This window comes from Eubalaena glacialis, chromosome 6 (genome assembly GCF_028564815.1).
Source record: "Eubalaena glacialis isolate mEubGla1 chromosome 6, mEubGla1.1.hap2.+ XY, whole genome shotgun sequence".
NCBI lineage: Eukaryota > Metazoa > Chordata > Mammalia > Artiodactyla > Balaenidae > Eubalaena > Eubalaena glacialis.
The window spans coordinates 134,381,935-134,407,273 of record NC_083721.1 but is presented as its reverse complement, the minus strand read 5'-3'; the positions used below and the strand labels follow the sequence as shown (position 1 = coordinate 134,407,273).

At 47.7% G+C, this 25,339-nt stretch overlaps 1 protein-coding gene across 4 annotated transcripts in view; it reads left to right on the top strand.

The window, feature by feature from the left end:
• The window catches only part of LOC133093704 (inhibitor of carbonic anhydrase), a 55,509-nt gene extending 30,755 nt beyond the window's left edge, over nucleotides 1-24,754 (top strand). For all 4 annotated transcript variants that reach the window (XM_061193675.1, XM_061193673.1, XM_061193677.1 and 1 more), the window contains 11 exons: nucleotides 3,505-3,683; nucleotides 4,996-5,167; nucleotides 6,075-6,223; nucleotides 8,256-8,346; nucleotides 9,516-9,572; nucleotides 12,222-12,377; nucleotides 15,253-15,394; nucleotides 21,428-21,492; nucleotides 22,132-22,316; nucleotides 23,577-23,763; nucleotides 24,595-24,754. In XM_061193675.1, the coding sequence (XP_061049658.1) occupies nucleotides 3,505-3,683; nucleotides 4,996-5,167; nucleotides 6,075-6,223; nucleotides 8,256-8,346; nucleotides 9,516-9,572; nucleotides 12,222-12,377; nucleotides 15,253-15,394; nucleotides 21,428-21,492; nucleotides 22,132-22,316; nucleotides 23,577-23,763; nucleotides 24,595-24,629 (1,418 nt within the window). In that variant the 3' untranslated portion in view covers nucleotides 24,630-24,754. The remainder of the gene's footprint in view (nucleotides 1-3,504; nucleotides 3,684-4,995; nucleotides 5,168-6,074; nucleotides 6,224-8,255; nucleotides 8,347-9,515; nucleotides 9,573-12,221; nucleotides 12,378-15,252; nucleotides 15,395-21,427; nucleotides 21,493-22,131; nucleotides 22,317-23,576; nucleotides 23,764-24,594) is intronic.
• The last annotated feature ends 585 nt before the right edge of the window (nucleotides 24,755-25,339 follow it).

The window sequence follows — 25,339 nt, the reverse complement described above, 5'->3', positions numbered from 1 at the left end:
AAACAAACACAGATTATTATAATGATTTCAGAACTTATTAGCACATCTATAATTAAATCTGTTGCAAAAGCATTACTACCATGGACAAAGATGTATTTCTATGTTAAAAAAAAACAAACCTTCCAGAGTTTTGGGCAATTTATCAGAAACAAACAAACAAAATAATATTTCAGACAAGTTCAGTTTACAGATTCTGGGTTTTATAACCAATTAAATTTCTATTAGATACAAAACACACTTGTATCACTTAGGATGTTTAAATAAGAGATGTGTGTTCTATGCTAGGTTCATTTTTAAAAATGTGTCTGCCACCTCAAGGAGAACTTCGAGCCCTCACTCTTTGCAGGGGCCTTGGTTCCTCGCAGCCTGGTGTCTTTCCCTGACATGGAGCAGAAGTGTAGTGGCTTTGGTCCCTTGCTCAGCCGTTCACAATTCACTGTCCCCTCATTATCACACATTGACCTGGTTTGCTAGCATTTTGGCAATTCATGTGTGTCTTATCATCAACAATTTTAATTAGTGGTGTCATCTATGGGTTTCGTCTCCCAGAATCAAGTTGTTCCCGATAGCTGTCATTGTTATTTCCTCTGGCTGCTCAAGTTGGCACAGTTAGGCCAATGGGTAGCATCTTCTAATGCTCACACTGGAGAACTGAAAACATCCTCACTTTCTGAAAACAACCAATTGTCCGAGACCATCCCAATTTTCCTTTGCTGAAAGTCATATGTCCACTATTATACAAGATCCCTCATTGCCTTTTTTTTTTTTAATTTTTAATTATAGGGATAGGAGATGGATCAGCAGGGGTGAGAGGAGGGTGTTTACATTTATTTATTTATTTATTTTTGGCTGTGTTGGGTCTTCGTTTCTGTGTGAGGGCTTTCTCCAGTTGCGGCAAGCGGGGGCCACTCTTTATCGCGGTGCGCGGGCCTCTCACTATTGCGGCCTCTCTTGTTGCGGAGCACAGGCTCCAGACGCGCAGGCTCAGTAATTGTGGCTCACAGGCGCAGTTGCTCCGCGGCATGTGGGATCTTCCCAGACCAGGGCTCGAACCCGTGTCCCCTGCATTGGCAGGCGGATTCTTAACCACTGCGCCACCAGGGAAGCCCCCCTCATTGCCTTTTAAGCAGAAGTTTCTGAGAGACTATCCACTGGGCTGTAGGGTAAATGAGTGTTGATGGTGAGCTGCTGCCACCACTGGGCCCTAGAGGGACTGAGGTGGAAAAGTTATTTCTTTCTGAAGATGTTAGATCATATTGATTCTTTTAATTCTAACATTACCAAACTGTTTAAATTTTTTTCTTATAATATAAAGATTTAAAATGTATTTTCTCTGCAACATGCTTGATTAAAATAGAACTATTCACAGGAACTCTAATTGTACTACTCCTTCCCTTTCAATGTGAGATTTTATCAACCTAAGATCTTCTACGTGAGTTTGCTAGGGCTGCCATAACAAAGTACAGTCATCTCTCGGTATCCATGGGGTGTTGGTTCCAGGACCCCTGCAGATACCAACATCTGCAGTTGCTCAAGTCCCTTATATAAAACTGTGCAGGGCTTCCCTGGTGGTGCAGTGGATGAGAATCCGCCTGCCAATGCAGGGGACACGGGTTCGAGCCCTGGTCTGGGAAGATCCCACATGCCGCGGAGCAACTGGGCCCGTGAGCCACAACTACTGAGCCTGCGCGTCTGGAGCCTGTGCTCCGCAACAAGAGAGGCCACGATAGTGAGAGGCCCGCGCACCGCGATGGAGCGTGGCCCCCACTTGCCGCAACTGGAGAAAGCCCTCGCGCAGAAACGAAGACCCAACACAGCCATAAATAAATAAATAAATTTATTTATTTAAAAAAAAAACAACAACTGTGTAGTATTTGCATATAACCTATGCACATCCTTTAAATCATCTCTAGATTACTTAAATACCTAATACAATGTAAATACTATGTAAATAGTTGCCTGTGTGGCAAGTTCAAGTTTTGCTTTTTGGAATTTCCTGGAATTAAAAAAAAAATCTTTGATCTGCAGATGTGGAACCCACATCCACCGCAGATATAGTGGACCAACTGTACCGCACACTGGGTGGCTTAAGCAACAGAAATTCATCGTCTGAGTTCTAGAGGCTAGAATTCCAAGATCAAGCTGTTGGCAGGGTTGGTTCCTCCTGAGGGCTGTGAGGGAGAACCTGTTCCATGCCCTTCCCATGGCTTCTGGTGTTTGCTGGCAATCTTTGGTGCTCCTTGGCTTGCAGTTACATCACCCCAATCTCTGTCTTTCTCTTCACATGGCATTCTCCCTGTTTCCAAATTTCCCCTTTTAGGAAGGACACCAGTCATACTGGATCAGGGGCCCACCCCTCCCCACTCCACTATGACCTCATCTTAACTAATCATATTTGCACTGTCTCTGTTTCCAAATAAGGTCACATTCTGAGGTGCTGGGGATTAGGACTTTAACATATGAATTTTAGGGGGACACAGTTCAGAACACCTTCTAATACCTAGACAAGGGGAACCAAAGAGCCTGTTTTCCTCACACGGTTTTCTGGTCCTTATTTGCACCTATAGAGTGTCCTGACTGGGCCCCTAGGCCTCCGTCTATCCCTCAACCTCTCTGCCACCTTTCCCCAGCAGGCTCTGCCCCCAGGGGAGTGTTGCCACTTTAGTGGGGGACCTGGATTGTCCTAGCGTGGCGCTGTGTCAGCCACAGACTAACTCAGACTTTGATGAGTTCCCTTAACCCTCTTAGCCTCAGTCTCCTCATCTCTAGAATGGGATAATCTGGATAATCTACCAGCCTCCCCCAGTTGTTATGAGGATTAAACGAGACAGAGCATGGAGAGCCTTCAGGTCAGTCTTTGGTGTGCCGTGAGCTCTCAGAAAACATTTGCTGTCACCATCCTTGTTAGCAGAGCCTTGGGCCAAGCATGCCTCCCAGCCCTGGGTCTCTCTGCAGTGAGAACGTGTCATTTCATCTCCTGAGGGCTCAGCATCCTCACCTGTATAAAATGTATTTGGAAAAGATTCTCTTTTAGTCCTCCTCAGGCTGTTAAAAAATGATTAAAGAAGACAGTTTAGGTGATACAAACTTCAACACTTCTTGAAGTGGGCAGTCTCCATTCAGAGAACTGCAAAATAGGGCAGAAGGCAGGAAGCTTTGATAGGATAAAGAACAACGAAGAGAAAAATAGATAATATCTGATTGGCTGGGGCCACTTTGCCAAGGGTGAGAAGGAAGAAGGAAGGAAGTATAGAGCCCAGAGTTGGCTTGGCATTGGGGGCCTGGCTGACTGGATAGACTGCGTTTCCGGTCAAGCAGAACATTTACAGGCACAGGAAGTTATCTAAGTTTCGGTGGTGACGTGGCATCCCAGGCAGGAGCGGCTCCATCTTGGGCTTAGAAAGTTATTTCAACAAATCCCCAAACAATCTGGGATCCAGGGAGAGGCGGGGACCACACCTCCTTCTCTGCCTGCCGTTGGCTCATGCGGGCTTCCCTCCACAGAGAACCTGGCTGACAAGGCTGACAGGGATGAGTATGAGCTGCTCTGCAGGGACAACACCCGGGGGACTGTGGACGAGTACGAGAGGTGCCACCTGGCCCGGGTCCCTTCCCACGCCGTCGTGGCCCGAAGCATGGGCGGCAAGGAGGACTTGATCTGGGAGCTTCTCAACCTGGCCCAGGTAGCCCCACCCACCATCCTCCCCTCCTGCGTAGGGGGCCCTGCTTGGATTTGGGGCGCTCGCCTTCACTCTCTTCTAGCCACTGTGGAAGTTGTGGGTGTCCAGCACAGTGGGAACCATGCCACATGTCCTCCGCTTCACTGACAAGCCCTCGGTCTGGATACGTGATGGGCAGCAGTGGCCATAAAACTCCCTCCCTTGGCATCATCAACACCATGGGCCAAAGACTCCACAGAAGCCCCTTGTTGCCCCATTTTATTCTTCTCAGTTGTAAAGAGGTCCTCAGGCTGCAATGCAGGTGCCGTTCCTCCATGAGGTGCTCCCCTCTTACCCCATTGGTGGGGACCCTCAGCGCCAGGTTCTCGGCCGTGAGCATTCTGTGTCCTGCGCTAGCGGCCCTCTCTCCCTGCCCGCCCTCATCCGGTCACCTGTCCCATCTCTGTCAGCACCCTCTGCTCAGCACTGGGTGGTCAGAGATGAACTAGATACAGACCTGCCCTTGGGTCACTCACAGACGACTGTGGAAGATACGGTGAGCACATTATACACACAGATAATCACCAGAGGGCACAATCTTGGGGGCATGGATTATGTTCTTTGAAGGGACTGATTTGCAGGGCATCTCTGGAAAGGTTCCTGGGCCCCGGGGGTAGGCTGTGGGCACCCCAAGGAAATGTGGGGTTTGCCAGAGAAGGCAACGTGCAGAGCCACTGCAAAAGCAAAAAGCAGACATTGCAGAGAGCGTGTGGGTAGGTGTTACCGTCAGCTACCATCAGGAATGGCTTTGGGCCAGTCAGCGGGAGTTATACGCAAAGGGCCCTTCGTTTTTGGGGGGGCCAGAAAGAGGAAGGGACTGCTTGAAGGCCTTCAGTGGCAGGCCTGGGGTGGCAGACGCGCCCAGGGCTTCTGATCTCCAGGCTTGATGGTCCTGGATCAGCACCCGCTCCAGGATGAAGCCTACCGGAGCCACTTGGGGCAATCAGATGGCCAGCAACAAGGCCACCATCACTGGCTGCCCCATGGGAATGCAGCATAGGAGAGGGGCAGCTGCCTGATTACCCTTTATGCAGACCTGGGGGCAGCCCCTGGCAGTTTCCCTGAGGCCCGCAAAGCAGACAAGCTGGGATTTGCTGGAGAAGATTTGAGAACCCCGTGAGCCACAGGGACTTTGGAGGGCCTTGCCATGGTCTCTACTCTCAGGCACTCATATTTCTCTCTCTTTCTGCTCTCCTTGTCTGGTTTGGGGTTTGTTTTTCCTTTACTTCCTTATGCTAGCCTCCTTCCATCACTGTTTCTTTTATCCTTTGAACAGGAGAATTTTGGAAAAGACAAGTCAGCAGAATTCCAGCTCTTCGGCTCTCCTCATGGAAAGGACCTGCTGTTTACAGACGCCGCCCTTGGGTTTTTAAGAGTCCCACCTAAGATGGACGCCAAGCTATACCTGGGATACGAGTATTTTTTTGCCATCCAGCATCTAATGAGTGGTGTGTAAGGTCCTGGGGGGGGACCTGGAGAGCTTGGGCATGGGGCAGGGTGTGGCCATGGAGGTTTTCCTGGTGCCCGCAAGCCTCACCTCACCCAACCTTCACTGGCTTGCAGGGCCTAAGGGAGCTACCACCTGCATTGGGTTCATGCAAGGATTTTCTGCTGAGCTGGGGAAAAGGCCTGAATTAGGGGGTCACAAAAGGCTTTGAAAGACCTTCAGATTACAGGCAACTTGAAGTAATGATGGTCCTGGCTCCCTTGTGTGAACCAGGGTTGCCCCACCCTGCAGTAGGTCTGTTTGACAGGGAAAATAGCCCATCCTAAACTGCAGTGGGAACACAGCCTCTGTCACCATCAGGAGCAGAGCTAGAATTTCAGAGGGTTTTAATCCAGTGCCTGCTTTCCTTTGGATCCCCATGGTTTATTTTTTCCTTCCTTCCTTCTTTCCTTTTTTTTTCCCCCCTTCATTTAGTTAACCAGTAGTTATGGAGCATCTACCAAAGCCACTGAGATTGATGTGGGCGTCAGAGCAAGCAGGCCCACCCAGAACAAATGACACTGGCTTCCAACTGGGGGATGCTCCCTGGATGGGAGAACCCCATCCTGGAAGAGAAAACCCCAGAAGGCCCTGAGCCGGGCTGGTGCTCAGAGAGGCCTCCCCCGGGGAAGTGACATCTGAGTAGGGGAGGTCAGGAGGGGGCTGGCTCTGCCTTCACTGCTCTTTCTGGGAACCGAGTTCGCCATTTCTCCTGGGAGGTGATAGGCGGGAATAAGCGGTGACATGGGCATGAGACACTGCTGCCAACTCTGCTGTTGGGCAGCCGCTCGGAAGCCAGTGGCGCTAACTGCCCCCCTCCCCTCCCCCATCTGGGGGCTTCCTTTGGATCCCTGGCTCTTCTCCACCAGACCTAGGGGCAGAAGACCCCCAGAGGGTGATGTGGTGCGCAGTGGGCCAGCACGAGAGGGCCAAGTGTGACGAGTGGAGTGCCCTGAGCGGTGGCATCTTGAAGTGCACCACGGAAGAGACCACCGAGGGCTGCATCGCCGCCGTAGCGGTAAGGAGGGCCCCGCTCCTGCAGTTGGGCTCTGACACCCGGACACGCGGCGCTTCTGCGAGTCTGGCGGTGAAGCCCCCTTCCCGGATGTCTTCCCATCAGCTGTGAGGCTGAGACGCACCTGTTACGTGCTGCCCCGCCTCAACTCTCCAAAGCCCCACCCCGCTGCTCCCACAGGCCCCTCCCGCTCGGGGCCGGCGGAAACACAGAGTAGCCCAGGACCCAGAGTACTTAGGAGCTCAGCTCTGGAGCCCAGGGAGCTCTGAGGGGTCCTGCCTAGGCAGCTGGGTGACACCCCAGGGTGTGGTCAGCACCCCTGTGGATTGGGAAAGCAAATCAACCTTTTCAGTTCTCTGGACAGGTTCATTTTTTTTTCCTGGTGATAAAATTATTACATGCTGGAAGAGAAATGAAAAAATGATATCATTTACAACTTCGTAACTTAGAAATCAGCACCACATAAGTTCTGAGTTATGATGTTGTGTTGGTATTAACCGTCCATTTTCTCTATGAGCAGACAATATTTTTGAGATTAGAAAAAAATAAATTTATAAATAAAAGATTGAAAAAATGACAAACTTAGGAGACTACAATTTTTCTTAAGAAAGAAGATCTAATTTTGGTAAACGTCCCTGGGACCAACTTCTAAGATTAAAGTCTTGCTATTTATACAGTCTCCTAAATTTGTCAATTATAAGAATTAAATGAATTTGAGTGCTTGTAACATTGCCTGGCATATAATAAGCAGTCTATAAATGTTAACAGTTGTTATTATGATTTCAATTCTTGAGCACAATTGGTGCACTTTCTTAGGTAATGAAGTATTCATTTAAAATATGTTTTTAATGGCCACATAATAGTCCACCAAATATTTATTCAACCAATTTCTAAATGTCTATATCTGAATGATTTCCAAATCCTTTGCTGTTATAAATAATACGGGATTGAAGATTTTTGTTCTATACCCATCAATATTTCTAAGTATATCTTTAATATTAATGACAGTGAATATGTCTGGAGTTACTTACTATGTGCCATATGCATATGTATGAGCTCTTAACTTGTATTAACTCATTTATTCCTCATGATGAGCCTATGAGGTAGATTTTGCACCCATTTTGTGGATGAAAAAAACGTACCTAGAATAGTATTTAGGGATGTGTCCTTTGGAGTAGTCAGATCCTGGAAGCTGACACATTCCATAGTGGTTATGAGCAGAAGCTAAGGAATTAAACTACCTAAGTCTTAGTGACCATCTATTGGATAAATTACTTAGCTTCTCTCTGCTTCAGTTAACTAAGGTATAAAAGGGGGAGAATTATAGTACCTACCTTACTGGGTTCTGTGAGGGAGTACATGAGGAAATCATCGTAAAGTGTTTAGAAAAGGGCCTGGCACATAGTAGGGGCTTGATAAGCTTTTGCTTCTATAGTTACTACTGTTTCAAGATAGATTTCTAGAAGAGCAATTAACAGGGGAAGAGCAAAGAGTGTGCCCGTGTCTGTGTGTTTGTTTCTTGATGACCTTATCTATGAATATAAGTACGCATTTTTTTGTCTCTGTTGTTGGAAAAGTTCATTGATTAAAATCATAAGTTAATTATTAATGAATTATTAATTAGAGTAGAGTACTAATGGGGTTATAAGAACAGAATTGAACTCTGCCATACGGAAGAAAACATGTTCCATAGAAACAGATTAGACACATACCCTGAGTCTGATTGTCGAGTGAGTGACAATGGTCACAAAGAAAGTGTAGTGATGGCATGTCCAGTACTCAGAACGGGGTCTCATGTGAGGGCACAGAGATGACCAGGGAGCATGACCTGGGTTGGGTGCTTGCTTCTGGGTTAACAGGCTAAAGGCATGTCCAGTTTTCTAAACCCTGTGTTTATGTGGCAGAAGCTTTGGGTCATACACCATTTGGTTTATCACAAGGACGTGTGACATGAAGCCAATGAGATGGAAACCTCTGAGGGTGAGACAGGATAACAGCCTCACTGTTGTGCTATTGGTTTATTTCTTAACTTCAGAAAGGAGAGGCTGATGCCATGAGCTTGGATGGAGGCTTCATCTACACAGCGGGCAAATGTGGTCTGGTGCCTGTCCTGGCAGAGAACTACTGTAAGTGGAGGGGAGGGTCTCTGTGTTTTCTTCCCTCTGGGCTATGGACACAGAAAGGTGAGGAAATAATTTAGTTCAGTGTGGAGATAACAATAGCTGTTATCTGGAGTGTAGGGAGCTAGTAGATAACATCTATCTTCCCCAGAGTCAGAACCAGTTAAGATATAGATGTGGAACTTAGGCAGAAAGAAATCAAAATAAAACCTTTATTACCGAAAGAGTGATATTGGAGGGCATGGCACAGAGCTGGCCATGGGGCTTGTCAAATTGTCCTTGAGTTAGAGTCACCCACCAATTCAGGAGGACAGGTCTGCTGGCAGACCGCATGCTGAGGGCAGAGGGAAAACACATTCTGTCATAGATGAGGAGATCGAAACCACCCTCTCCCCATTCTCTTCAACAAAGAAAGAGCCACAGGTGCCTAGATCCTTTTGCCAAATTTACTAATCCAAAATTAGCTCACCCAAGCTGCACTGGGACATTGAGGGATGGGGCCACAAGGTCATGGTCTTTGTGGGGATCCATCCACCTGGAAAAATAAAGCCAGGGGAAAAGAGGATTTCACCACTATTTGTTAAACGCCTCATCTGCTATGCAGTGAGTGAGAAAGCATACGTTATCCTTCAAAACAAAACAACTCTGTGAAGTAAATAGTGGTATCTCCATTTTGCAGGTATAAAAACTAAGGCTTGGGGAAGTTGAATGATGTGTCCAAGGTAGAATAAAGACTGCAACCAGGTCTTTCTGACCCATGGGCTGGATCCTTCCCCTCCAACACAGCATGACTATAAGGATTGTGTACACAGCCCAGAGCTCTGAAGGGAAGAATGTCCGTATGCCTAGAATCACACAGCAAATCGAAAGGATCTCTGTCAAGGTCTTCAGTGGCTTCTGTTCCCCACCCCACCCCCTTCAGTGAGCATCTCATTTTCTTTCTCTGTAATTCCCCGAGTGTTGGGCATGTTCTGGGATGGAACCTAATGTTCCAGTGGCAAGGGTCAGGAGAGAGGAGGTGAAATAGGACTGCAGGATCTCGGCTTGTTGATGGCCAATGATAAACTGCTTAGTTAGCGTTTCTCATTTTATTCTTGACTGTTGAGACTGAGAAAGTCAGGACTTGAGTAATGTGAGAATTTAATGACCTGTACCTCAATTCTTTTTCTTTTTAGTGTCTCAAGATGGCAAAGAGCAGCTTGGGTCTAAGTGTGTGAACACACCTGTGGAAGGTGAGTCAGAATCAGTAACACTGGGGCTCAAAGGTAAAGGCCTGTTGTCAGGGAGGGGGTGAGGAAAGCCTTACAAATAAACCAAAAAGTTACTAGAGTTGTTAAAAAAAAAAAAAAGAGAGAGAGAGATGACCCTGCCGCAGTCCCTCGTGAAGGAGCAGGTCTGTCGTGGGGCGTGTCACAGTGGACAGAGGGCTCCTGCTTGTACCGCCTCTGCGCACTCCGCTCAGCAGTCCTCTAGAACACGGACATCGCTGGCCGCATCATGTCGATGGGAAAGTGAGGCTCAGCGACGGTGTGACTTGCCCAGGGCCACACAGCCGGGAAGTGGCTGCACCTGGGTTTGAGCAGAGGCGCCGTGACTGGAACCCCCCTGCCCTTCCTGACCCACCACAGTGCTCCCTGTCACATACCGCCACCCATCTCTGCACCGGGGCAGGAGCCCATTCCTGACATTTCTGGGGCCCAGTGGATGCCTCAGAGGAGGAGGAGGGGAGTCATAGATGCTGCTACTGAAGAGGAGGCGGATGAAAATGAAATCAGCCCTTTAGCTTTTAGTGACTGGCTTTGAATAGCTGGGGAGTCGACCTCCTCTTCAGAATAGGAGACCAGGTGACAAGTTTTCCCATCTGTGTCTCCCCATGGGCAGAGAGGTTCTGTGTCTGTCCCTGAGGTACCTAGTCTTGGGCATTGGCTAGAGCAGTGGTTCTCTAGGTAGTGTCAGTGTCGCCTGAGAACTTGTTAGATGTGAGCGTTCTTGAGTCTGACCACAGGTCTGCTGGGGTCCAGGATGGGGCCGCTGCTCTGTGTTTTAACAAGCCCTCGGGATGATTCTGATGCATATTAAGCTTTGAAAACCATTGTGATGGAGGATCTTGAGATAAAAACAAGTGCTCACGTGGGTTTGGAATTTCTTATGAGACAGGAGAGCTGCAGGAGGTTGGCGGGCACACAAGCTTGGGGTCCTGAGGCCCTGCACCGCCCACCTCCACAAAGGCCTCAGGGTTGCAAAGCCGCTCACACTGTGGCAGCTGCCCTTTGTTTGCAGCAGGACCCCAGCCCTGGGATAAACTGTTCTTCTTCCCTCTCTGCTTTCATGGCTTTCTGTCTTCTCTGAATTGGATCTGTATCCTCAACTCTAAGGGCTGGCATTTCGTTGTTCTGATTATAAAATACGTAAAGTCAGAAAGAATTATAATTGATTCACAAGTGATTGAAATTTCCAGGAACTGCAGTGATATACAAATGTAGGTCAATGAGGGTGCTTGGAAGACGGTTCAGGGTGATGGAGAAAGTTAGATTGGAGTAGAGATGGAGAGGGGTTAATCCCAAAGCCACATACACACACACCAGATGACAATAAATAATGCCATTTGTGCAGAAATTGTTACAGCTCAAGAAAGCACTGTAACAGTATTTGGCCGCCGGAATGGCGTAATAGAACCCAGTCTGACAGGCAAGAGCTTGCGGTGGCCCCAGGAGAATCTGCTTTACCAAGAAAGGGGCTCTGGTACTGCTTCTGCCATTAGCAACATGGCTGGAAACCTATGCATGTAACCTCCCCTTCCCATTCCTAACGTACAGTGTGCTCATATTAGCATTACTGTTACCATTTCACTGAGGACAAATTTAGGATCCTAGATGCTAAGCGACTTGTCTGAGATCAGTTAGTAACTGGTGAGGCAGGTCTTCCACTGCCATGTTGATTCCCAACTTTTCCAGGCATGAATATATAGACACCTCAACCACAACAGCAAGAAAGGGTGTGTGTGTTGGGGGCGGTGGGAGTGGTGGTGGTGAACCACATTACGCATGATTCCAGTCTCTAAATTCAGCCTTGCAGTTTAGGCCTTACTCAACAAGCAGGATTCTGTTACACTCTACTGCCATAGGAATACATTAAGTATCAATGGTGTTCCCATAACAATCAGGAACAAGACAAGAATGCCCACACCCACCAAAGATATTTGACATTATTTTGTAAGTGAATGCAGAAAGATAAGAAAAAGATTAAAAAAAAAATTGGGGAAAGGAAGAGATTAAATTGTCATTGTTAGAAAATGGTATTAAAAACCTAGAAAATCAGAGACTTGACTTTAAAAAAGAAGTCATTAAAGCTCTTTCTTTTGGACTTCTATTCAACAGAAATATTTAAACAGGTGCACACTCCATACAAAGATTTATTTAGATAAGTGATTTTTAATAGGGAAAAATGGGTCACAACTTAAATGCCCACCAGTAGGGGGATTATAAAACACCGTACTTCTATACAGTGGACATAACTTAGATTCAACTAATAAATAGAATGAGACAGCCATATCTATTTCTACTGAATCAAAAAGGTATATCATTGAGGAAGAATAAAGCACTGGCAGAAAAGAATGCTCTGGCAGGATTCTGTTGAAAAAGTATGAAGTGTGTGTGTAAATACCTGTGAGTGTATGCCTGTAGACAGATCTGGAGAGCAGTAGAGTCGCTCTGTTTGGCTGAGTACCTGACAATGATGGTTACTGGGAGGATCTGCTAGAGCAAGGTGAGGGCTTCAAGCTGTTCCCCCTCCCCTGGGAGAGTGGCAGGCAGCAGCTCTGCAGTACATTTTGGGAGGGCCCTGGAGGTATTGAAATTGCATCTTGGTATCTCTGTTGCAAGGTTATTACGTCGTGGCAGTGGTCAAGAAGTCAGATGCTGACCTCACCTGGAACTCTCTGCGAGGCAAGAAGTCCTGCCACACTGCAGTTGGCACTTCTGCAGGCTGGAACATCCCAATGGGTTTCATATACAACCAAACTGGGTCCTGTAAATTTGGTAAGTGTGCTCTGAGCGGTGGTGCGGCAGCCCCTTCCTTGGGCCTGTGCCTGTGTAGGGGAGAAATTCAGTTCAATGAATGGCATAAGTGGATGGTGTGGACAAGGGCTGGACAGCCATGTGGGCGAGCTTCACATCTCCTTAGCAGGACCCCCCCTTTCTCCTCGCCCATTGCTTCTGAGGGGAGTGGTTTGGCCCAAAGGGCAGATCTCAGGGAAATACGCTACTCTTTATGTCTTTCAAATCTGGCTCAGGGAAGAGGCCTGGGTTGCAAAGCAAGAGTGGGGCGTAGGGGTGCACATGTGATATGTGTGCGTGTTTGTGTGTATGTGTTGTTTTGCCACATAAACTGAATTGGCTGCTTTCTTAATTGAAAACCTTACACCAGTAAGTCTTTGAGTGCTTTAGCTTTCACTTTCACCCTCACCTCTCTTAAATTTCCATATTAGTCATTTCAGCAACACTCTTGCCAATACCTAAAAGGCTCCTGCTCCCCTGCTTTCCCCACCCATCTGACAAATCCGAGCCCTGCAGGAACCCCATCACCCACTCTCTTGGCCCTCTGCACCTGATCAGCTGAACACAGCTGGAGAATGTCACAGGGCAGAGCAGTTCATTCCATGGAGATGCTCCAGCTGCTGACCCCAGCGCCCCCTGTCCTGCCCTGGTGCTCACGAGTACCCCCACTGTTCCTCTGCTCAACACCCACACTTCCCAGTAATTATCCTAATGTCCTAGTTGTCCGTACACCTCCATCCCACGCTTACTTCCCTATCACCCTTTCTGAGCACATGATCTCATCTGCACCTGCAAGAGATACTTCAAACCCTCAGGAAGGTTCCCATCAACACCCCACCGCCAAAGCTGGGGGCTCCTGCTGGCTGCACCTCCTCAGCCTCCCTCTACAATGCAGCCCGTCCTCCTACCTGCACTTGGCTGTGGGCCCTGCCTTGCCCCTCCCCAGAGCTGCACCCTCAGTTACTACCTCTTCCTCTAGTATGTCCAACAATTTCTTTCAGTATGTGAACGCACCCAGTGTCTTCCACCTTTAAAAACCCTCCCTCTCCCCACATTCCCCTCCAGCTCCTGCCTTCTCTTTCTCCCCTTTATTGCCAGACCTCTTAAAATCATGGTCTCAGCCACTCACCCCACTCACGGCTGCACTCCCTGCCCTCTGGCTCCTCCGCCTCGTTCCACAGGGAGAACTCTGGTCAAGGCTACCGGGACCTCCATGTTGCTCAACTGGAAGGATGGGCTCCAGTCTGTGCTTCCATGACCTTTCCTGCTTCAGATCACCTTAAACCACCATCTCCTGGTTTTTGTGAAAACACACTGGCTTCTTTTTACTCCTACTCCTACAAAGTCCCTTTCCCAACCTGGTTAATAAATGTTTGAGTGGCTTAAAGCAACTTTTTTCCCCACTCTAAACTCAACCCCCAAGCCCTCACATCCATGCCTATAGCCTAGATGGCGATCTAAACAAACGTTATACGTACAAAGCTAGGCACATAACAAGCACTAGATAAATGTTTGCTGCTGTACTATTATTGTGTCTATATGCTGATAACTGTCAAGTTTTTGTCCCTGGCACAGATCTCTCCTTGATCTCCAAACCAATGTATATTGAACTGCTTGTTTGACATTATCTAGTCCAGTATTTCAAAAAGTACATTAAACTCAACCTGTACAACATGGAATGCATCATCTCTGCCGAGCCTGGTCCTGCTCCAGAGCTGCCTAGCTTGGTGGAGGCCTCCCACAGTCCATCCACTGGCCCCAGCTGGAAATGAATCTGCCATCCACCACACACCTGTCCATCACCAGTCATGTCAGCTTCTCCTCCTTCCACGTAGCTCCTCCCTCCCCTTTGTGCTACTTCAAGCTGCCCTCATGTCCCCTGGACCCCTGCAGTAGCCTGCTGCCTGCACCCCACATCTGTCCTGGCTCACCCTGCTGCTAGACCCCTGGCCCAACGTTGTCTAAAGCCCGTCAGAGGCTCCCCATTTCTCTACAAATAAAGAACAAAATGTACACAAAGGTGTAAAATATCACATGTGGTCTGGACCCTGACCCCTCCCACTCCCACTGGGTGGTCCAGACCCAATGGCCTCCATTAAGCTCTCTGTGCTGTTTGCCCCCTCCCCTAACCCCTGCCCTAGGCCTTTGCAGATCCTGCTCCCTGTCTGGAAAACTCGTCCCTTTGCCCTTCACTTGGGTAATTCCTATTCATTCTTCATCTCTCCACTTGAGGCCTCTCCCTGACTCCCAGGTCTGCACCACATTCCTTTATCTGGAGCCGTGGAACCATGTTCTTTTTCCCAGAGCACAGTGGGGAAACACGATGTTGGGGAAACATGAATTCACTGGCATGGTTACTTGAGTCATGACTGTCACCACAGAAACTTGGGGTCCAGGGGGCGGGGCTTGTGTGGTTTCCTCACCACAGTGCCCTGGGGCTCAGCACAGGGGTGGGCAGCTGGGCCTCTTGGGCCCCTTCCTGGCCTTCGAGTCATGATGGCAGACCTTGTAAAGATGGACAAGGGCAGTAGAGATCGGAAAGCATACAGGACAGGTTCAACCACCCAGGACTTCCAATTTTGTCCACTCTGTGTCCACCCGTCCATGCCACTGACCTGTGCCGGGACTTCTGTGTCTCAAAGACCCTTGTCCCAGCTTCAGCCAGGCCCCCTTTACTTTGCTCCAGCTGCAACCTTTTTTTTTTTTTTTTTAATTCCATAAGGTTCTTGTTTCTAATCATATGGTACTAAATACCTGAGTGTGTCTTTATGTCACTCAGGCAATTTTAGGAACAAAGTCTGAGGCTTTCTTGCCAACACAGGCAGGAAGAGCTGACCTCTCGTGTCCTCCTGTGCAGATGAATTCTTCAGTCAAAGCTGTGCCCCTGGTTCTGATCCAGTGTCCAGTCTCTGTGCTCTGTGCAACGGCAGCGGCACGCCAGCCCACACGTGTGCTCCCAACAGCCACGAGGCATACTACGGCTCGAGTGGGGCGCTCAGGCAAGTAGCACCTGTCCACCACCTTTTGCTTTGGCACCAGCCTGGTGAACTTCCTGCCCTTTCACCTTTCTCATCATCCCACCATCTGGGTGCTGCATTTAGGAGGAGCCAGAATTAGAGAACAGAACTGCAGATTCCCAGGGGCCCCGAGGACTCAAGCCCGGCCCCTTCCTGGAGCACTCTTGGGCAGAGCTGGCGGACTCAGGGCACCTGGGGAGAGGCAAGACTGATGGACACAGGTCACAACCCTGCTTCTACTTTTGATCCGTTGTTCTGTGTGATTGTGGACAAGTCACAGGATCTTTCAGAGCCCCAGTTTAAGATCAAAGGAAGGACACCGGATACATGCTTCTTACACCTGGTCGAAGAGTATGTTTGAAAACACATATTCCTGGGCTCCTCCATCCATTCAAGAAATATTTATTGAGCACCTAGTATGTGGCAGGCACTGTTCTAAGTAAAGAGGTTAGAGCAACAGCAAGACACATGGGCTCTGAGTCTCGTGGGGAGAGTAAGACAATAAACACATAAAGCATAATCACTTCCTGACTGTGATAAGTGCTGGGGTGGGGATGGTGACCAAGGTGGGTGATATGGCAGTGACTCAGGGACAACCTTAGAAAAGGTGGTCAGGGAAGGCCTCAGGATCAGAGGGGCCATGTGAACTGAGGGTTAAATGTTGAGAGGGAATCAGGCCTGAGAAAATCTGGAGAAGAGTAATCCAGGAAGAAGGAACAGCAAGGACAAAGACTGCGGCTGGACAAATGATGCCATATTTGAGGCCAGAGAAGGCGCCAGAGTAGAGCATTGGGAGGGAGGGGATCAGGTGAGGGAGGAGGCTGGAGCTGCAGTCATTGGCTGTCTCGGTGCCTTGTGGGCCTGGCTAAGGAAGAGTTAATTCTCAGTATGAAGGGCACTCTGTGGAGTTAGGGTGGTGTGGAGAACGCGTGAGCCTCTAGAAAGGAGCCTTCTATTCATCACACTGCCAGACTGCTTTGTCCCTCCCTCTCCAAAGTTTTGTCACTTTCATAAGCCGTACATAAATTACATATTTTCACAGATCCCACTACAAAAATATATGCTGAACATTAAACCTAAGCTAAAATAGTTGAACTTCTCTTTACACTGGGAGGTACGTTGGTATTAGGGTCCATGGTCCCATTTTGGTATGATTACAGTAGAATCACAGAGACCTAGAATTCTGTCCTCAGAGTTCTATCCAGACCACGGAAGTTCCAAAGTGAAGATGAGCACACAAAGAACAGTCTTAGCTCTAGACATCTCATTCTGCCCACCACCACCTGCCTGCCTTTGCACTCCTTCTAGCTTCCCGGCTCCACCATTCCTACTGACCTGAGGTCCGTTGATCCTGTTCACACCCACCCTCATGTCCTTTTCCCCCTCCGGATGCAGCATACATTCCACAGCCAACCGTGATAATTATTCCCCTGGGCACATCCGCAAATGCCGGTCATCTCTCCTGGCTGAACCTCGACCTGGGTTGGGTGCAACATTCTACTTCGGTGCCAGCGCCTCCAGGCTGACTGGCCTCCCTTTAAAGTAATGCGAACCCAGCTCAGATGAGCCAGAAGTCTCTAGTCCGTTGCTACCCCACGCTCCTACAAGACCATTCCATACTCTTTCCTCTCCTCAATCCTCCAACACTTCTTCCTCCATCTATCACACCTCTGTTTCCTATTTCACCTGAGAAAATTGAAGCAATCAAAAGAGAAACTCCACAACGTCCCACTGCCACATCTGCCGAGTGCTGGCGTGTGTGTGCCCCTGGACGCTGCCCTCCCTCCTTTTACTGGGGAGGAGCAGGCCATCTCCTCGCGGAGCCCAGCCCTGCACCTGCAGCGATTGTCTCCCGGCAGGCAGCCCGCTCAAGGGGGTTGCCCCAGCGCTCCTCCCCTCTCTCTCCTGTGTTCTCGCATCTTATTCTCTACGGGATCATTTCCATCAGCATACAAACATGCTGCTGTTTTCTCATCTTAAACATAAAGAAATAAGTAAAACTTCTCTTGATCTCACTTTCCTCCGCAGCAACTTTCCATTTCTCTCCTCTTTACAACAAAATTCCTTGAAGGAGGATATTTTAATGTCCTTGCTCAGTTCACTTTCTCTCCTTTCAATCTCCCCAAAGCCTAGTTTAAGAATCTGTTCACCTCTCCCACCCCAACCAGTGGAGTTGGTTTTATTATTGTATTTAAATTATCTACAGAAAACATTCCTCCTTACTGTTGGCACGTGGGACGACTACTCCCACCACACCTCCCCCCTCCCCACCTCCCAACCCCCCTCCCCCATACACCACCACCCACCACGCAGCTGAAACTGCACTTTTAAATTGCCAGGGACCTCTGTGTTGCTAAATAAATCCAAAGCCCAGATCACTGACACCACCGATCTCTTCCCCCCCTTGCATACATTTTCTTCCCTGGCTTCAGGACCCCACACTTTCTTGGATTCCCTCCTCCCTCTCCTGTTACTGCATCTCGGCCTCTTTGCTGGCTCTACCTCATCCCCCAACCTGTACAAGTTGGCGTGCCCCAGGGCTCCAGCCTTGGTCTTCTCTCTTCATGCTCAGACCTTGGTGGTTTTATCTAGTCTCGATCTATCTATATGCTATAAATTCCCAAATTTATGTTCCTGTTCAGACATCTCTTCAAAACTCCAGATGAAACTCCAAACGCATATATCCAACTGCCTCCTGGGCATGTCCACTTGGATTTCTAATCACCAGGTCAAGTTTAAATGTCCCAAGCTGACCTTCTGGAATTCACACACTCCCACCCAAACCAGTACCTCCTGAGGTCTTTGCCATCTCAGTTAAAGGCAACTCCGTTTTTCCTTTAGGAAAAAGTCAAAGCCTTGGTGTGTGATAACCGTGTCTACTCTCTCTCTCTCAAACCCCATGTCTGGGTCATCATCAAATCATGTTAGCTCTGCCTGCAAAGGGTAACAAGAATTGTCCTCGTCGCCCATCTCCAGTGATACCACCTTGATCTAAACCACCATCATCTCTCCCTGGATTATAACCCCCAACAGATCTCCATGCATCTGTCCTATCCTCCTCCCCCACTCTCGTTGCTGTGTTGTCTCAACACAGCAACAAGAGTGATTCTGTTTAAACATAAGTCAGAGCATCACATTTCTCTGCTTAAAGCCCCCCAGTAATTTCCCATATTACTCAGAGTAAAAGTCAGGGTCCTTCTTTGACCTGTGTGGCCCCTTTGTGATCTGGGAAGGCTCTGTGTGACCTCATCTCCTACATCTTTCCCCTTGCTGTCTCTGCTCCATCTGTGATCTTGGCATCACAGCTGTTCCTTGAAGATATCAGGCACACTCCTGCCTCAGGGCCTTTGCACTTGCTCTTACCCCCATCTGGAATGCTCCTCCTTCTCATAGCATCCTGGCTAGTTCCCTCATTTCCTTTAAGATTTCTCAGGGAAGTCTTTCCTGGCCACTCTCTGATTTTACACACATGCCCTTACCAATATTTCGTATCCCCCTTTCTTGCTTTATGTTTTCTTTAGCACTTTTCACTCTCTAGAATACTATACATTTTATCTGCTGATCTTAGTTCACATCTTTTTTCTTTAATAAAGTGAATAAGGACTTTGGTTGCAAGTGAAAACACCCATGTGAACCATCTTAAGGCAAGGGCATATTTTAACAAGTGCTGTGGGAGCTTCCTCCTTGTAAGGGCTGAGAGAGACCTGAGCCTCAGGAGTAGCCAAGATACTTTAAGGCGAGGGTTGCCTGGTAAAATTCAGGTCATCCAGTTAAATTAGAATTCCAGATAAATGACGAGTGAATTTTTAGCACTCTGCTTCTCCTCTCTCTCTCTCTGCACATCTGCCTCATTTCTCTTTCCCCACAGGGTGGTTTTCTCTGTTTCTCAGTCTACACAGAGGGAATGTCTGTGACCAGCAGCCCCAGCATTGTTACAGGTCTTCAGTTATAAAGAAGCAAACACAGACCATAACGTATTAGTCCCAGGTCCCAGGACATAGGATTGTCAGCCCAGTTCAGGTGAAAGTTTCCCGCTCACATAACTCTTGCCATGAAGTTGCATTGTGAAGTTCCAGCTGCCTCCACTGTGACCAGATGGATTAAAGGGGATGGGGAGGGGGAGTCAATACTCAAAAAAGTATTAAAACTTGGTAGACCAAACAAGAGCCAAGAATTTAAAAATAAAATTATACAAAGGGAATTTTGTTTTCTTAGATATAAAACTCATAGTATAATACTACTTAATACGGTAATGCTGTGATCAATACAGGCTGGTTTATGTGAAAAATGACAAATAAATCAGTGGAAGAGAAAAAATTTCCAAGACAGGTACATGGACATAGTATATTTAATCTAAAACAAAGATGACATTTCAGATCACTGGGGAAAGGATGAACTTGAGAGATCAAATAAAATGAGTACAGTGAACTGGCTCCTGGATCTGGTGACCCAGGCGGGAGGAGATTCAATACTGAGTCAGTCCCCTAAGATGACTGGCAAGGGTCAGAGAGTCATGTGCAGGGGTGCTGATGGCAAGTGCGATGATCCTTTCAGGTGTTTGGATGAGTCCTGGAGAGAGGCCCATTGCTAAGAGCAGTGCGAGGTCAAGGCAGGGCTTATTGTTTGTTTTTACAAGAAGTGTGGAAGCTGATGAGAAGAGTGAAGAAGGTTATAGAAGAGAAAGAGGATGACTACAGTGGAAAGTGCCTGAGCGTGGGTGAGGTGCAGACCACCCAGGGAGGAGGCTTTTGCTGGAGGGAGACCTTCCCTCCTCCTTTGTCCCTGGAGGGCAGGAGAGTGCTGGAGGCTTGGGCTGCCAGATTTGGCAGAAGGATGCTGAAAGGAAGCCCACGATGATTTCTGTGTTTCCTCCGGGAAGCCAGAGCACATGCCAGAGTGTGAGTGTTGGGTAGGGGTGTGTGGAGAGACAGAGGTTTACAGGAAGTGGGAGAACGTTTTGGAGTCTATGCTCTATAGAGTTGAGGGGGTGCTGTCTCAAGCTCTATAGAGTGGGGGGTGGGGGCACTGGTTCACACTTGAGCACAAATCAGAATCTCCCAGAGAGCTTGTTAAAACACAGATGGCTGGACCCCACCCCCAGAATTCCTGAGCCAGTAGGTCTGGGGTGGGGCCCGAGAATGTGCATTTCTAACTAATTCCCACTGGTGCTGATGCTGCTGGCCCAGCCCACACTTGGAGAATCACAGATCTAGAGTAGAGAAGGGACAACAGGAATGCCCAGGTGAAGTTAACGATCGGGAAGCTCTGGTTTACCTCACTGCCGAGGTGCAGACACACCTGAGGCAGACGATCAGGCTCCTTCAGGACTGAGATTGTACTGGCCAGGGTGGAGGGGGTGGTGTTGAAGCAAGGAAATAGAGCAAGATGGAAAATTGAACGGAGTAGCTGAGCCTAGCTAATGATAGAGGGACCCGAAGATTAGGAGAGAGAGAGAACTGGATCAATTCCAACTGATTGAATATCACAAAACTGATTTTTAGTGCACTCGACATTTCTCACAAAGAATGCACCTTAAACACAGAGAAACATTTTTCAGGGGATTAAGCATGAAAAATATCTCATGATGCACATTAACTTTTGTTAAGGCTGAGTAGACATATGGATGTGATAGGACTCCTTCAGAATCACGTCTTCCATGCTGATTTTAATCTCTGATGTGAGTTTTGATCCAACCAGAGAATTATCCTTGGATATCCCTATTAATAGGAGAACACAAGCATCTCTTGTGGAGAAACCGATCAGTGTTTAAAACAAGGAACCAAACAATAGGTATCTACAATAGAATCTAAATAAGCAGACTTCTTTTTTCCATGACATTTCCCCTTGAGTCCCCAGGGACAGCAGGCATCACAGTAGCGTGTGTGACGTAAGTGGGCCATGTCAGATGTGCCCAGTGGCCCGGGGTAGGGCTGGGAGCTCCCAGTGGTTTCCTCTTGGAGCCTCTCCCTCCCACTGCTGTGAGTCCTCCTTGCTGACCTGACCCTCTCTGTGCAGGTGTCTGGTTGAGAAGGGAGACGTGGCCTTTGTGAAGTACCCCACGGTCCTGCAGAACACTGACGGTACGCGCCTACGCTGTCCTTTCCTCTCTCGGAAAACTCAGAGTCCTTCCTGGGAAATCCCTCCCCAGATGGGCAAGGGGGGAAGTTTATTAACCCCATCAGACTCTGGTGACTTTGGTCCTAACCTTTTTTATTTAGGGAATGAGACAATTCTTCATGTCTGGGCAGACTTGACAGGGTTGGTTATCACATTGGTCTTGAACTCAACTGACAAACATATGGCTGCCGCAGTCCATATGAGCACATCTGGCTGTCTTGATTTTTAGGCATTCTTTATACGTTCTGGATACAAGTTTTTGTCAGCTATGTGTATTGCAAATATCTTGTCCCTCTCTGAAAAGGCTTGCCTTTCACTTTCTTGATGATGTCTTTTGATAAACCTTCTTCATTTTAGTATGGTTCAATCCATCAATCTTCTCCTTTCTGCCTAGTGCTTTTCAGGTCTGTTGAAGAAATCTTTGCCTTTAATAGAATCTATGAGTTTATGAATGTTTCTCTTCTGCTTTATTGTAAAGGCTTTATTCTTTTTTTTGTGCCTCTGTGATTCTCCCAGGCACTGGTGGTCGGTCACACCCCCCATTGAGGGTGCCTTGACCAAAGCTGTCAGCTGTGGCCCGTCCACTTCCTCTCTCTCCCCAGGAAAGAACCCTGAAGCCTGGGCGAAGGATCTGAAGCAGTCGGACTTCCAGCTGCTGTGCCTCGATGGCACCAGGAAGCCTGTGACCGAGGCTCAGAGCTGCCACCTGGCCATAGTCCCAAGTCATGCTGTGGTCTCAAGGAAAGATAAGGCGGATTTTGTCCGCAGAATGCTCTTCAACCAACAGGTGTGGGAATTCAGTCCTCATCCCCCAAGTGAATGCTTAGGTTACTTGCAGAGCTGCACAGGAGCACCGCAGCCCAGTCGCACGCTCTTTCTCCCTCGGCAGTGGGCCCTGACTCTGATGAAAGCGGAAGGCTGGCGGCTGTGCTCACTTCTTGCTCTGGGGCTGTCTAGGGTATCACAGTGGACTGGAAGAGTCCCAGACGCATGGGTATCTCAAGTGTCTCCCTGAGACTCACTTGACTCTCTAAGCAGAGTCGTGGTACCTCTTGGGCTTGTTCTGTCACAGAAATGAGGGAGTTGGCCCAATGCCCTTCACAGTAGGCTGGGCTACATGTGGAAAAGGCAGAACGTAGGTTACTCTATGTGACCTAGGGAGGATCCCAGTGTGTTTCCTGGACCTGGGCAGGCTGAGACTGTTTTGGGCTTCGTGAAAGTCGAAGAGCCAACATGCAGACAACTCGTGACCTCTACAGGCAGCCAACAAGGGATGACCCTATGGAGTAGTGGCTGTCTGAATCAGGTGATCTTAAGGAAACCCAAAGCCTTGTCTGCCTTTTGCCCTAGCACACCCCATTCCTGGAGGAGCCCCAAATGAGTAATACATATCTTAGCACATGCTGCCCACACATCCCAGTTAAAAGGTGATGACCCAGGGACAGGTGGAAATACAGAGGCTCTTGGTCATGGACTTTTGAGGGGATGGGTCCCACACAGGACGAGCTGCCACCTGGGCTACAAGGAAAGTGGACAAAGGAAGGGGGGGAGGGGCAGGAAGCGGGGGAGGGGCAGGGGCAGTGCCTGGGGCAGGTCCAGAGAACAGAAGAGGCAAAGTAGCAAGGGCTCCGGCCACAGGAAGACATGGAAGGATGACCCAGAGAGTTGAAAACATCTGGCAGTGATTGGTTGGGATAGTGATATAGCTGTGAACTTGGAGCTCTTTCTATTTAGCAGTTGCTTTACATACATCATCTCAGTATTTAGCGTAATTACTTCCATATACAAATGAGTAAACTGAGGTTCACTGAGCTCCATCAAGAATTTTCTTAAAGTCACTCGACAGGAAAAGCTAGGGCCTGGATTTGAACCCAGAGGCCATGCTTTGTGCCATTTTACTATGGTACCTCCTAAGCTGTCTCTGTGTCCCAGGTTTCCCAGGGCCTGGAGCTGAGCAGTCCAGCAGACTCGGGGCTTCTGAGGCAGAACACACAGCTCCGTGCTGCCCGGTGCTGCTGGTCACTCGCTGTCTGTCTGTCTAACCCAGGAGCTCTTTGGAAGAAACGGGTTTGAATACATGATGTTCCAGCTGTTCAAATCCTCAACCAAGGATCTGCTCTTCAGCGATGACACAGAATGTTTGGCTAACCTTCAGGACAGAACAACTTATCAAAAATACTTAGGGCCAGAGTATCTTCGGGCTATTGCTAACATGAGACAGTGCTTACCCTCTGGTGAGTAGAATAAACACCAAGGAGCAGTAACGTGGGGGTCAAGGTAAACATGTTTGTCTTAAGGACGACGGTGTGCCAAGCCTGGGCCAGTACGAATAGGACACAAAGATTAGGAAGGCTTGCTCCTGGCCCCGCAGGAGGATTCAGGCTTACCAGGGAGGCAGTCAATTAGGCCACAGTATAAGACACTAACTGAAAAGGCCAAATCATTTGAAGGAGCCAGAGAGTGCAACAGAACTGAGGATCATTTGGAAATTGAACTTGTTTACATGTATATTTCCATTTTTTGGCTAATAGAATGAAAATGTCTGAGTGTGGGAGCACTTCAGTGTAGGGAGGAGGTTGGAAATGACACATACATACCACTCATAGTGGACCAATTTTCAAAGATTTTAAATAAAATGTATAATTAATATTAATAGAAACAAGTGTTGTTAGCCTAAGCAGGCCACTTCTACATATATACATATGTAGAAGTGGCACTAAGTAAGTCATTTCTCTCTATTTCTATGTACTATAGACATGGCATAGCTGCCTCAAAAAAAATAAGTTGGAAAAATAAAATTAGAGCTGGAATAATCAAATTATTGGGAGTGTGCCTGAATTTTTGTTAAATTATATCACGTGTTAGAGACGTGGAGAGTAGGAGGAGAGGAAAATGTAGATGGTTAAGGATAGCACTGACATCAGTTAGAGGAGAGAGAGAGAGAGAAAGATTTTTTTTTAAAAATCTTCATTACCTACCATTTACTTTTAGAAAATAGGAACAGCATCGTACTTAATAAGCACAGGCAGTACCTGACGGTCTTTCTCTTATGTTACCTCTCACAGAACTTCTGGATGCCTGCACATTCCATGGAAATTAAAAATTGATCAAAGTGGGCAACCGCAGAGATGCTCAGAGCCTGCAAATCCAGTGGGACCACATTCTCACTTGTCTGCATGGTGGGTCTGTGTTAACATCAGTTAATCTTTATAATTGTGTCCTGTAACTGATGCAAAAATTAAAATGAATAAAAATTATTGTGTCTTTCAGAAAACTTCATGAAATGTTCTCAGATTTTGGCAGGGGCAGGGGTAGAAAATGGTTTGTTTATACTAGAATTGTGCTTCTGAATTTAGTATGTATTAAATTATATCTTTTTTTAGACCTCTACCAGACTAGCTCAACTTCCCTCCCTATTGTTTGATGATTTTACTCAAGAGTCAACTCACTTAAATAGAATTTAAGCAATAAATCTGTCTGAAGGGAGTCTGAGTGTGCAAAAAAAGCGTTAGTGTGTGCAGTATCAAGGACTTACATAATGAAAATAAGGGATAAGGAATGAGTTTCTGCATTTTAAAAATATATTTGAGCATTTAAAATCCATAATGTCAAGCGGAATCAAACTCCTGATCAGATTAATTGAAAAATATGAAAATTACCGCAAAAATCTCATCCTACTACCCTTTTGCAGTAAATTTCCTAGAAGGTGATTTACATTCATTTAAGTCAGTTTCTTATCAGAGATTTTGCCTTATCTATTATTACCATGATTCCAGCCTATGGTAGTGCCTCAATAAATGCTGCATGGGA